Genomic DNA, 14919 nt, shown 5'->3' on the forward strand with positions numbered 1-14919 from the left:
ATACTAAAACTTGTTGTGGGATTTGAGGTTTAAATTATTCTTTAAAGGAAACTCAGGAACATGTTTGTTATCATTAAAAAAAATTTGGATGTGTATTTTTTTGATCGTTTCTGTGAAATCTATTTTTTGACCAAGTCTGTCTAATTAAAAAACGTCTTCCAGGACACAGTATTGGAACCGTTTATGGGGCTTATCCAACCAGCTTCTACATGATAAATTCCTCAGATTTTGAATCAGAAATTGAACTTATTTCCGAATGGTCAAAAGATACAACATTTATGCCATATGATGAATTAGTTTCAAACACAAACTCAGTTTTGCATCCTTTAATTCAAATCATCAAAGAACAAATCGATTTAAGTAATGAATTAAATACATTGGTTAATGAAACAACAGAAGAAAAACAGAGGCTTTCGAATGAGATCGATGAAATTACAAACATGTTTTCTGCCGAGATAGAAGAAAAAGATAACAATTTAAAAAATGCAAACAATCAAATTGAAGAAAAAGAAAAAGACATTGAAATTCTTAATCAAAAAATCCAACAAATAGCAAATCAATCAACAGAAGGTGATCAAGAATTAAAAGAAAAATTACAAATCACTGAAGAATTATTATCAGAAGCTGAATCCAAAGTGAATGAATTACAATTAAAGATTAATGAAATTACTGAAGAAAAGGAAAACTATGTGCAAGTAATCACAGAAAAGGAGGAAGCGAATAAAAAACTTCAAAATGATTTAGATTCTGTTTTAGCAGAAATGGAATCAAGTTCAAATGAAGAAATGGAAAAATTGAAAAACGAAATTGAGTCATTAAAAGAACAATTAAGTAAACAAGATAAAGAGAACGATGACTTGTTAAATGAATTAGCAAATAGAGAAGAAGAAGTAAGTAAATTAAAAGAAGAAATTACAAATGGAAAATCATCAAATGAAGAAGAAATTCAACAAATACAAAAAGAGAATGACGATTTATTAAAGGAATTATCGAATAGAGAAGAAGAAATAAATAAATTAAAAGAAGAAATGAACAATAAATTGTTAAATAAAGAAGAAGAAATACAGGAAATACAAAAAGAGAACGAAGAACTCCATCAAAAATTAACAAATAAAGAAGAAGAAATTCACAAATTAAACGATGAAATTAAGAACGAAATCTCTAATAAAGACGAAGCATCAAAGAAATTATATGAAGAAATAGAGCAACTTAAACAAGAAATATCAAATAAAGATAACGAAATCAATGAATTTAAGAATGAAATAACTAATAAAGATGAAGAAATCAATAAAGTAAACACAGAAATTGAACAACTTAAACAAGAGATTGTAAATAAAGATAACGAAAATAATGAAATAAAAGAAGAAATGAACAACAAATTTTCAAACAAAGAAGAAGAAATCAATAAATTGAATGAGGAAAAGATGAATGAAATTCATGTTAAAGAAGAAGAAATTGAACGACTTAAACAAGAAATAACTGACAAAGATAATGAAATTAATAAATTAAATGAAGAAATTAAGAACGAAATCTCTGATAAAGATGAAGCATCAAAGAAATTATATGAAGAAATAGAACAACTTAAACAAGAAATATCAAATAAAGATAATGAAATCAATGAATTTAAGAATGAAATAACTAATAAAGAAGAAGAAATCAATAAAATAAATATAGAAATTGAACAACTTAAACAAGAGGTGAATAATAAAGAAAATGAAATTAATAAATTAAAAGAAGAAATTAAGAATGAAATCACTAATAAAGATGAAGCATCAAAGAAATTATATGAAGAAATCGAACAACTTAAACAAGAAAATGAGGGACTTCAACAAGAAATAACAACAAAAGAAGAAGAAATTCACAAAATAAATGAAGAAAAGATCAATGAAATTAAAGGAAAAGAAGAAGAAATACAACGACTTCAACAAGAAATAACAAATAAAGAAAATGAAATCACTAATAAAGATGAAACATCCAAGAATTTATATGAAGAAATCGAAAAACTTAAACAAGAAAATGAGGAACTTCAACAAGAAATAACAACAAAAGAAGAAGAAATTAACAAAGTAAATGGAAAAATAGAACAACATAAACAAGAAATAACAAATAAAGAAGAAGAGATTCATAAATTAAAAGAAGAAATTAATAACAAAATCTCGAATAAAGAAGAAGAAATAAGCAAATTAAACAAAGAAATAATTGACAAAGATAGTGAAATTAATAAGTTAAATGAAGAAATTAAGAATGAAATAAATGCAAAAGAAGAAGAAATTGATCAACTTAAACAAGAAGTGACGAATAAAGATAATGAAATTAATAAATTAAATGAAGAAATTAAGAACGAAATCACTAATAAAGATGAAGCATCAAAGAAATTATATGAAGAAATTGAACAACTTAAACATGATAACGAAGAACTTCAACAAGAAATAACAACAAAAGTTAATGAAATCAACAAATTAAATGAAGAAATGAGCAGTAAAATCACAGCGAAAGAAGAAGAAATCAATATGTTGTATGAAGGAATGGAAGAACTTAAAAATAATAATGAAGAATTCCAACAAAAAATATCAAATAAAGAAAATGAAATTGTTCAAATAAAGGAAGAAATGAACAATAAATTAAATACAAAAGAAGAAGAAATTGAACAACTTAAGTATAATAATGAAGAACTTCAACAAGAAATCAATAAATTAAATGAAGAAATGAAGAATGAAATCTCTAATAAAGATGACATTTCTAAGAAGTTAAATGAGGAAATAGAACAACTTAAGCAAGAAATAATAACAAAAGATAATGAAATTGATCAATTAAAGGAAGAAATGAACAATAAATTAAATATGAAAGAAGAAGAAATTGAACAACTTAAACATATTACTGAAGAGCTCAAACAAGAAATAACTGACAAAGTTAATGAAATTGACAAAATAAATGAAGAAATGAAGAATGAAATTTCAAATAAAGATGAAACATCAAAGAAATTATATGGAGAAATAGAACAACTTAAACAAGAAATAAATATGAAAGAAGATCAAATGAACAAATTAAATGAAGAAATCTCAATTAAAGATGATGTAACTAAGAAATTGAATGAAGAAATCCAAGAACTTCAGCACCAATTAACCACAAAAGAAAATGAAATCACAAAATTAAATGAAGAAACTCAGAACACATTAACATCAAAAGAAGAAGAAATTCAACAACTTCAAGATATAAGTGAAGAACTTCATCAAGAAGTGACAAACAAAGAAAACGAAATCACTAAGTTAACTGATGAATTAATAACAAAGGAAGAAGAAAGTGAAAAACTTAAACAAGAAATATCAAATAAAGAAAATGAAATTAATATATTAAAGGAAGAAATGAAAAATGAAATTTCAAATAAAGACGAAGTATCAAAGAAATTATTAGAAGAAATTGATCAACTTAAACAAGAAATAATTAATAAGAATAATGAAATAGACGAAATAAATAAAGAAGGAAATAATAAAATAAACACAAAAGAAGAAGAAATTAAACAAATTAAACAAGAATTAATAAATAAAGAAGAAGAAATTAATAAATTAAATGAAGAAATGAAAAATGAAATCGAATTAAAGAAAGAAGAAATTGAACAACTTAAACATAATAATGAAGAACTTCAACAAGAAATTAATAAATTAAATGTAGAAATGAAAAATGAAATCTCTAATAAAGATGATGTAACGAAGAAATTAAGCGAAGAAATAGAACAACTAAAACGTAATAATGAAGAATATAAACAAGATATATCAAATAAAGAAAATGAAATTATTCAAATAACCGAAGAAATGAACAATAAATTATTTGCAAAAGAAGAAGAAATCAAGCAAATAATTGAAAAAACGAATCATGAAATAGACTTAAAGAAAGAGGAAATTGAACAACTTAAGCAAGAAACGAACATAAAAGAAGAAGAAATTAACAAATTAAATGAAGAAATTGAACAAATTAAACATAACAATGATGAACTCAATCAAGAAATAACAAATAAAAATAATGAAATTAATAAATTGAATGAAGAGATGAAGAACGAAATCACTAACAAAGATGATCTGTCTAAGAAATTGAATGAAGAAATAGAACAACTTCAACAAGAAATAACGAATAAAGAAAATGAAATCAGTAAATTAAATGAAGAAATTGAGCAATTTAAAAATAATAATGAAGAACTCAAATGCGAAATAACAACTAAAGAAAGCGAAATCAGCAAATTAAATGAAGAAATGAATAGTAAATTAACAATAAAAGAAGAAGAAATTAGCAAGTTAAATGAAGAAATGAACCAAATTCAAAACAATAACGAAGAACTCAAACAAGAAATAGCAAATAAAGAAAATGAAATCAAAAAATTAAATGAAGAAATCAAAAATGAAATCTCTAATAACGATAATACAACCAAGGAATTATTTGATGAATTAGAACAACTCAAACAAGAAATAGCAAATAAAGAAAATGAAATTAACAAATTAAATGAAGAAATCAAAAACGAAATTTCTAATAATGATGATGCAACCAAGAAATTGAACGAAGAAATTCAGCAACTTCAGGAAGTAAATGAAGAGCTTCATAAAGATTTAACTACAAAAGAGGAAGAAATCACAAAAATCAGCGAAGAATTAGAAAACGAGTTAGCAAATAAAGAAGAACAAATAAATCAAATTCAACAAGAAAAAGAAGAACTTAATAAGGAACTTGCTATAAAAGAAGAAGAAGTTAATGAATTCAAACAAACACTTGAAGCACATGAATCAAATCTTTTATCAAAAGATGAGCAATTAATAAAATTACAAGAAGAAATTTCAACTATTAAAGAACAACTTGTTCAAAGCAATGGAATTAATGAAGAGAATAAAGCTGAAATTTCCCAATTAAAAGATGAAATCAAACAAAAAGAAAACGAAAACAATGAACAAAGCGAAACAATTAATAAATATAAAGAAGAAAATAACAAATTAATTCAAGATTTAAATAACAAAGAAAACGAAATATTAAAACTTAATGATAATATAAACGAAGTAAATTCCAATAATAAAGAATTAAATGAAGAAGTTACTAAACTTAAAACTGATATTGAGGTACTTACACAACATAAAATAAATAGTTTAAGTGATCAAGATGAACTTAAAAATGAAATCAATAAACTTATTAATGAATTATCTGAAATGAAAGAAAATAATAATAAACTTAATAAAGAATATAATGTAAAAGAAAAAGAAATTAATAAATTAAAAGAAGATATAAATGAATTAAATCAACAAAATAATAACATTTTAAATGATAAAAATGAAATAGAAAATAAATTAGAAATTAAAATTAAAGAGAATTCGGAATTAGAAAATAAAATAATTGAAATTTTAGAAGAAAATACACAATTTGAAATTAAATTAAATGAAACGAATGAAAAAATTAAAGAATTAAATATTATAATATCTGAAAATGAGGAATATATAAATAAATATAAAGAAGAAAATGTAAAAATTATAAATGAAAAAGAAGAAATTGAAAAGCAATATGAAACTCAATCAAATGAATTAACAATGTTAGCTGAAGAACTATCAAATACTATGGATGAAAAAGATGAAATAAAGAAACAACTAGATAATAAAGAAGAAGAAATTAAAATGATAATTAACGAGAAAACAAAAATTAGTGAAGAAAATGATAATTTATTAAATGAAATTCAAATGAATAAAGAAAAATTAGAAAAAGAAATTAATGAAAAAATAAACGAATTGGAAACAAAGAATTCAGAAATAGAAAAAATAAATGAAGAAATGAAAAGTGAATTACTAAGAAAAGACGAAAAATTAAATGAATTACAACAAAAACTTGAAGAAGATAAAGAAGAATTTAATAAGAAATTCGAATTAAAAGAAGAAGAAATTAGAGAAATTGGAGAAAGAAATAATAACGAATTAATGACAGTGAATGAGGAATTGAACAAACTAAAAGAAGAAATTATAAAACTACAGCAAGAAAAAGAGGAAGTGATATCAAATGAAGAAAAACTTAAGCAATATAATGAAGAAATTAAGAACGAAATAAATTCAAAAGAAGAAGAAATTGGACAACTTTATCAAGAAATAACTGACAAAGATAATAAAATTAATAAATTAAATGAAGAAATTAAGAACGAAATCTCTAATAAAGATGAAGCATCAAAGAAATTATTTGAAGAAATTGAACAACTTAAACAAGAAATATCAAATAAAGATAACGAAATCAATGAATTTAAGAATGAAATAACTAATAAAGATGAAGAAATCAATAAAATAAATATAGAAATTGATCAACTTAAACAAGAAATAACTGATAAAGAAAACGAAATCAAAAAATTAAATGAAGAAATTAAGAATGAAATCACTAATAAAGATGAAGCATCAAAGAAATTATATGAAGAAATAGAACAACTTAAACAAGAAATTGCAATGAAAAATGAAGAAATTAATCAAATAAATGAAGAAACAAAGAAAGCATTAACATCAAAAGAAGAAGAAATTCAACAATTCCAAGAAATTAGCGAAGAACTCCATCAAGAAATTATAAATAAAGAAGAAGAAATTGATCAACTTAAACAAGAGGTGAATAATAAAGAAAATGAAATTAATAAATTAAATGAAGAAATTAAGAATGAAATCACTAATAAAGATGAAGCATCAAAGAAATTATATGAAGAAATCGAACAACTTAAACAAGAAATAGCAAACAAAGATAATGAAAATAATGAAATAAAAGAAGAAATGAACAATAAATTGTCAAACAAAGAAGAAGAAATCAATAAATTGAATGAGGAAAAGATGAATGAAATTCATGTTAAAGAAGAAGAAATTGAACGACTTCAACAAGAGATTGCAAACAAAGATAAAGAAATTAATAAATTAAATGAAGAAACAAAGGATAAACTAATATCAAAAGAAAATGAAATTCAAGAAATTCACAAAGAACAGCATAAAGAAATTGAATATAAGGAAGAAGAAATCAATAAATTAGAAGAAGAAATGCGACAACTTCAACAAGATATAACAAACAAAGATAATGAAATTGACAAATTAAAAGAAGAAATTAAGAATGAAATCACTAATAAAGATGAAGCATCCAAGAAATTATATGAAGAAATCGAACAACTTAAACAAGAAAATGAGGGACTTCAACAAGAAATAACAACAAAAGAAGAAGAAATTCACAAAATAAATGAAGAAAAGATCAATGAAATTAAAGGAAAAGAAGAAGAAATACAACGACTTCAACAAGAAATAACAACAAAAGTAGATGAAATTAGCAAAATAAATGAAATAATAAAGCAACTTAAACAAAATATAGAAGAACTTCAACAAGAAATAACAGCCAAAGATAATGAAATTGCTAAACTAAATGAAGAAATGAATAATAAAATCACAGCGAAAGAAGAAGAAATCAATATGTTGTATGAAGGAATGGAAGAACTTCAACAAGAACTGAGTGCAAAAGATAAAGAAATTAACAAATTACATGAGGAACATCACAAAGAATTAACAAATAGAGAAGTTGAATTAAATAAATTAAATGAAGAAATTAAAAATGAAATTTCAAACAAAGATAATGTATCAAAGAAATTGCTTGAAGAAGTACAACAGCTTCAAGAAATAAATAAAGAACTTCATAAAGAATTAGAAAATAAAGAAGAAGAGTTTAACAAATTAAATGAGGAAATGAACAATAAATTATCATCCAAAGAAGAAGGAATCGCACAACTTAAACAAGAAATAACAAACAAAGAAAATGAAATTATTAAATTAAATGAAGAAATTAAGAACGAAATCTCTAATAAAGATGAATTGTCTCAGAGGTTATATGAAGAAATCGAACAGCTTGAACAAGAAATTGCAAACAAAGATAATGAAATTGAAGAAATAAACAAAGAAGGAAATAATAAAATGAAGACAAAAGAAGAAGAAATAGAACAACTTAAACAAGAAATATCAAATAAAGATAACGAAATCAATGAATTTAAGAACGAAATAACTAATAAAGAAGAAGAAATCAATAAAGTAAATATAGAAATTGAACAACTTAAACAAGAGGTGAATAATAAAGAAAATAAAATTAATAAATTAAACGATGAAATTAAGAATGAAATCTTCAATAAAGATGAAGCATCAAAGAAATTATATGAAGAAATCGAACAACTTAAACAAGAAATATCAAATAAAGATAATGAAAATAATGAAATAAAAGAAGAAATGAACAACAAATTGTCAAACAAAGAAGAAGAAATCAATAAATTGAATGAGGAAAAGATGAATGAAATTCATGTTAAAGAAGAAGAAATTGAACGACTTCAACAAGAGATTGCAAACAAAGATAAAGAAATTACTAAATTAAATGAAGAAGCCAAAAATTCTTTAGTAACAGATGAAGAATTACAATCAAAGGAAAGTGAAATTATTAAATTAACAGAAGAAATCCAAAATGTAAAATATGAATACGAAAAAATTACAGAAATAAACGAAACATTAAATAATGAAAACAAAGCAAATGATGAAATCATCAAAAAGCTTCAACAAACAAATGAAGAAATAATGAATGAATTGTCTAAATCAACTAAAGAAATCAAAACTAAAGAAGAAGAAAATGAACGACTTATAAATGAATTATCAAATATCCAAAATGAAATTGCAAAATTAAGAGAAATTCATCAAAGCAAATCTTCAACTGACGAAGAAATTAAACAAATTAAAGAAGAAAACGAACAACTGTTAAACGAATTAACAAATATCCAACGCGAAATTACAAATCTAAAGAATGAAATCACAACTAAAGAAGAAGAAAACAAACAAATCAAAGAAGAGAACGAACAATTTTTAGAAGAATTATCAAATAAAGAAAACGAAATTGCTAAATTAAAAGATATTAAAGAAGCAAATACTGCAAATGAAGAAGAAATCAAAAAACTTTCAGCTGAATTATCCAAAGTAAACAATGAAATAATCACTAAAGAAGAAGAGAACGAACAACTTTTAGAAGAATTATCAAATAAAGAAAACGAAATCGCGAAATTAAAAGAATTCCATCAAAACAAAACTTTAGATGACGAAGAAATTCAACAAATCAAATACGAAAATGAAAAACTTTTAACCGAATTATCAAATAAAGAAAACGAAATCGCGAAATTAAAGAACGAATTTAACAATGAAATCCAAACAAAAGAAGAAGAAAACGAACAACTAATAAATGAAATCGCAAACTTAAAGAACGAAATAATCACTAAAGAAGAAGAAAACAAACGAATTCAAGAAGAAAACGAACAATTTTTAGAAGAATTATCAAATAAAGAAAACGAATTTCATCAAAATAAAACATCAAATGATGAAGAAATTTCACAACTTCAACAAAAACTTACAGCTAAATCAAAAGAACTTTTAGAAGTTAAGCAAATTCTCGCGTTACGTGATTCATCACTTATCACTAAAGATGATCAACTCAATAAATACGAAGATCAGCTTTTGCAAATGAAAGATCAAATCACAGAACTTAAATCACAAAACTCATCATTGATATCAACTGATAATTCAACGAATACTGAAACAATAGTTACAAAATTACAAGATGAAAACAATGAACTTAAACATACAAATGCGAAACTCACAAAATATTGTTCACAACTTAAGTTCAAACTTGCGAAACTACAAAATGTTAATACTAATAATAAATCAGAAGCAAATTCATATGAGAAAATGTATAACACATTAAAAGTTCGTTTTGATAAACAAACAGAACTTATAAAAAGATTGAAAACAGAAAACGAAGAATTACAAAATGAAAATATTATAAATATCCGAAAACTAAAGAAATGCGATTTTGTTATTGCAAAATTAAACTCACAACGAAACAAACTTAAAAAAGAACTTTCAGAAACAAATTCACCAAATGTTACATCTTTAATATTAAAGAACCGTAGACTTGTTTCATTATTTAATACACATTTCCAATTAATGAATCAGAAACTTTTGTTGTTGATTAAGAACCAAATGTCACAATTTTCATTTCAAATTCAACAGTTAACGAAAAAAGTGACATACTTACAAAACAAACTAAAATATAAAATTGAAACTATAGGAAATAATAACAGTAAAGATATAGAAATTAAGAGACAACTGAAAAAGGTTTTGAGGTTAGTTGGTGTTAATGATATTATTAATGAAAAAGTTACTAATTTGGAAATAATTAATTTAATTATTGAAGAAGTTAAAATACCTAAAATTGATGTACGAATTATATTCGATTATTTGCTCAAGCCTTTGAATATAAATATTCAAAACGTATCAAAAGAAAATGGTTTATTAGTTTTACAAAAGGCACAGCATAACTTAATAAGAAAAGCTAAAACGCAATCGAAATACGAAGATGCAAAACAAGTACTGATGACAATCAAAACAATTTTAATGTCTACTTCAACAGAAGAATGTGTAGATTTGTTGAAACAGATTTTCTGCGATAATTAATTAGATAAAATAAAATATCTTTTTTGTCTTTTTTTGAACTCGGAGTAATGAGTGAAATTTTTTTGGTATAAATTGGCGGAGAAAATGTTTGTGAGATATCTCGACATTGGATGCTCTAAAGATTTTGTCATATTTATGTACCCGAAATAATCGATAAACATTTAATTTTGAATTCAGTGAAATCTCAACTTTTTGAGTGCAGCGATAATTATTTTGGTTGAAAATTTCCGGAAATAGAAAAGTGAGGTTAAAGAACTTCGTAACGTATTAAAGCCGCCATATTTGAATGGGTTGACTCAAAAAGCTTTAAAGGAAATGTGCAAAGAAGTTGATGATGCATCACAGGAATCAAAGAGCCAATCAAAAAAGGCACCAAAGGCACCACAAAATGAGGCCCCTCCTCAACAAAGCTCGACTGAAATGCCACAACCACAACAACCAATTCAACCACCTGAAAAAGCTTTGGTTCCACCTGCTCGTGTTTCACCTGAAGTCGACCCTGAGGCGGTTAAAAAGCAACAACCAGAAATTGTTGAAGTTAAACCTGACGATTTTAAATCAGATGATTATTATTATGATTACCCATACTCATATGAATATTATACTGACGAATACGAAGAATCATAAAATTATATGAATATAATGTAAACGTAAAACTTTTCGTATAAAAAATGCATTTTTTTTTATCATGCAGACCACATTAACGTCTTTTAAAGACGTTAGATAATATTGAAAAAGTTGAATTTCTGATCCTCCGTTACAAAACTAAAGTTTTCTGCATTCAATTAAAAATAACGATCTGAAAACCTGAACTGTTGTAAAATTGTTTCCCTTATTCCTATTTCTATTCAACACAAATATACCACTAACACATGCACTCCTAATGTACTATCCAGTAAAGCCATTCATGCATTAAATAATTGCACAAGAATGTTAAAATCAATATCTTAAATCGTTTTATTTTAAAATTCCTTGTATGTGAATTTACCAATACATAAGCAGTGCTTTTACAAAAAGCATTACCAAAAGATGATATATACAAAGAAACTTGATTTATGTAACATACGAAGAATATGTTAACGTTCGCTTGAGCGTACAACAATGTTTTTTGTTTTTATTCTGAATGTTTTTTGTTGGAGAGACATACAACTTAATCTCTATGATTTAGTACCAGGGAATTGGAGCCAAAAAATAGAGGGTGGTGATGAAAACAAATTTGAAGTTAAAAAAATTTCTAATACAATTTCAGAAACTGGATCCAACATTACTGATTATGCGCTAACACTAAATGACACTGAAATCACAGTCACTGTAACTTCAAATACAACGGCAATTATTTCATTCAATGAAATGAAAATCCCTGTTGAATTTATTGATGAAAAATTCAGTGTAGCTCGATCTGATTACCAGCTAGATGACGGAACTCATGTATCTTTAACTGTTAACCCTAGATTAGCATTTGAAATGTCAATTGTTAAAAAGAACCAAAGAGACATTGAGACATTTTACTTTTCCAAACCAACAAATACAGATCTCACTTGGAAAGAGCTTGTTGTTATATTTTTGATTTCTTGCTGTTTGACATACTTAATACGAAAATTTGGAGCTCGCTATCTTGGTTAAATATTTTACTCAATACATACTCATAATAAAATACACACTAAATTTTAAACAACATTTGCTGTTTCTTGAAAATTCGTCATATTGCCCAAAGTTGTCCGACCAACTTTAGGCGAACGTTTATTTATTCGTTTTTTGAAAACGGTTTTTAGAACTCTTATCAAAAGTATAAAAAGAAACTATTGAAATTTCATTTTTTCAAATAGGATAAAATCTACCGAATCCTCATCAGTAAAACAAAAATATCTTTTTTAAAATATGCTTAAAATTAATATTAATTAATAATTATATGATATTATATAATTTCTTTAAAAATATGAATTTGTATATAAATTTCATTGTACAACATAGCAATAATTTAATCTTAAAAACCAAAAAATTGAATTCATTTCAAGAAGAAAATGTATTTTATCAAGAATTTCAATATCTACTCAGTAGATGTATAAGATTTCTATGTAAAAATAAAAGCATTAAAGATGCCTTTGAAGTATTAGTTAAATAATTTAAAATAATATTAAGGAGATCGATTTTGTTGAACTGAAGAGATTGTCGAGATTGTCTCATGAATTGAATCATTATCGACGGTTGGAATAAATTTTTCAGTGGTCACATTCAAAAAACGAGAATCACCTCACCAGATTTTACCACCTCATTTTAATTCATCATGGTTCATAGAAATCGTTTTAAGTTTGAGAAACACGAAGACGAGAAGCTCAAAGAACTAATCGCTAAGTATGGAACACATTCTTGGAAAAAAGTTGCTGAAGAAATGGAGGGAAGAAATGTTCGTCAATGCCGTGAAAGATGGAAGCACTATTTATCAAACGATATGAAGAATAATCCATGGAGCAAAGAAGAAGAAATCTTATTATTACAAAAAGTTGCGGAAGTAGGACACAAATGGACACGACTTGCAAAGCTTTTCCCAGAAAGAACTGATATCCAACTCAAACTCCATTGGCACAAGCTCCAAAAAAACGCAAAGAAGAAAGGTCAGAGAAAAGAAATACTGATTACGCCCACTAAAATCGAAGAAAATCCCACACCAGAAAAGCCCGAAAAGCAGACAGAGATTGACATATTTTCTCCAGAGTGGCTTGAAGCAGGGAACGTTGATATATTTGATTGGGCCAAAGAAGACGAATTGTTTGATTGTTTTTCATTTTTTTAAAATAACAAAAAAATAAAAAATAATCAGCGGACGCATCTGTATTTTTTTATCTTGCTCATTCCGGATTTTAGCAGGAAAGAAGTAAACAGAGTTAGTCAATTATATGTTTGTAAATTTAATTTTTTCATGAAAATAAAATTGAATCAAAACATATTTTTTTATTTATTAAACTTAGAAAGAAATTCTTCAATGTCAGAAGAAACATTTGGACTTCCATGAGTTTGGATTAGTGGAAGAGGTTGTTTGGCTGTTGGAGATGGAAACATAAAAGATGATGGAGAAGGTAATGTAACATGAGATGCTCTTCTTTTCTGTGTTGAGACAGCTTCATTTGCTGTATCGTCTATTTCTTGTTGTTCTTGTATCGAATTAGGTGCATTGATCATCGGCATTGAAAATCTAGTAGATGATCTGGGGGCAAAAAATGGCTTCACCGTGATATATGTTGTATGTGGAGTAACAGCTGGGAACATAACAACAGGTTTGGGCTGATTTATTTGTGGAACCTCTTTTGTTAATTGGTGATAATGATAACGGCATTGGACGTCGCTTCTGTTGCCCATCAGCATTGAAATACGTGTCCAAGCTTTGTCGCCAAATTGATGAACCAATTGTAATAATTTCATATCTTCCATTGAATCCCAAGTATCTTTACAGATCCTAGGGTTGAGGCCCCGTGTCCACCTTTGAGCACATTGGGCTCTTGTTCTGCCATTTCCAACAAAAGTTGAGATTGGAGCCCAATTATCAATTCCATATCGGTAAATTCCACCCAAAAGTCTTGTATCCTCATAGCTTGACCATGTTTTCATTTTCCTTCTTGTTTGAGAAGCAGATAATGATTCTTCTGAGGGTGACTGAGTAAATTTTATGGGCTCATCATCAACTGATATGATTTCATTTAACCTTGTTATAATTTCATGGCTTCCGGCGATATTAGAAAATGCTTGGCAAGCTTGTTCATAAGTAATCTTTTGTTTTAAGAAATCGCTCATTATTTGGATTAGAGAATTTCGTATTTCAGGATACACCCCAGCGTACTGGTGATCAACCGAATGAATTCCTATTTCTAAGATTGTAGATTCGCCAAGATGCCCTTTTGGACATTTTATCTTCGGAACATTTTTCATTTACCGAACCGGAATTCTGAGGGAAAATAAATTAACGATTTTTTACATTCACAAATCCAGTTTTCTGACAGATCAAAAAACTTTTTGAAAGAAAACGACACAAGCATGAATTCATTTTTAAAAATAAATCAACCAAAACCGTTTTCAATCGGAAAATAATCACTATGCTGAAAAAGCTGGAAATTGTATTGTTTACAATTAATACTTTTGAACTTGTAATTCGTGTTCAAATACCGTTCAAAAATTTAAAAATTCCAGATCAAAAAAAAATCCTTAACAAATCAATTTCCCAGTAAAAATAATTTAGCGTCAGAGAGTTTTCATATGAGGCTGTTTTAAAAACAAGCATGTGCTTTGAAATGAAATTTGAAATACAAATTTATCGCATATGAAATAAAAAAATTCATTTTAAGATGTAAACACAAAAATGTATCCCTAAAAATACAAGTAATAAGTTTATTTTAAAGTTTACACATAAAAAAATGGAGCAACAAAG

The 14919-nt window shown here is 25.9% G+C and overlaps 4 protein-coding genes across 4 annotated transcripts; 3 read left to right on the top strand and 1 right to left on the bottom strand.

The window, feature by feature from the left end:
• Positions 1–209: 209 nt before the first annotated feature.
• On the top strand, positions 210–10502 carry GO595_001956 (viral A-type inclusion protein; the record flags this gene model as incomplete). Its single annotated transcript, XM_067914811.1, has 2 exons — positions 210–5121; positions 5998–10502. The coding sequence occupies 2 exons, from the start codon at positions 210–212 to the stop codon at positions 10500–10502; spliced, it is 9417 nt and encodes a 3138-aa protein (XP_067777642.1).
• Positions 10503–10817: 315 nt separating this feature from the next.
• GO595_001957 (uncharacterized protein) lies at positions 10818–11129 on the top strand (the record flags this gene model as incomplete). Its single annotated transcript, XM_067914813.1, has 1 exon — positions 10818–11129. The coding sequence occupies one exon, from the start codon at positions 10818–10820 to the stop codon at positions 11127–11129; it is 312 nt and encodes a 103-aa protein (XP_067777643.1).
• A 1657-nt stretch (positions 11130–12786) lies between these two features.
• On the top strand, positions 12787–13293 carry GO595_001958 (Myb-like DNA-binding domain containing protein; the record flags this gene model as incomplete). Its single annotated transcript, XM_067914814.1, has 1 exon — positions 12787–13293. One exon carries the CDS (start codon positions 12787–12789, stop codon positions 13291–13293), a length of 507 nt encoding a protein of 168 aa, XP_067777644.1.
• Positions 13294–13451: 158 nt separating this feature from the next.
• Positions 13452–14423, bottom strand: GO595_001959 (Myb-like DNA-binding domain containing protein; the record flags this gene model as incomplete). The annotated part of the gene is made up of 1 exon (XM_067914815.1): positions 13452–14423. The coding sequence occupies one exon, from the start codon at positions 14421–14423 to the stop codon at positions 13452–13454; it is 972 nt and encodes a 323-aa protein (XP_067777645.1).
• Positions 14424–14919: the final 496 nt, after the last annotated feature.

Source organism: Histomonas meleagridis (assembly GCF_020186115.1).
Source record: "Histomonas meleagridis strain 2922-C6/04-10x chromosome Unknown contig_16, whole genome shotgun sequence".
NCBI lineage: Eukaryota > Parabasalia > Tritrichomonadida > Dientamoebidae > Histomonas > Histomonas meleagridis.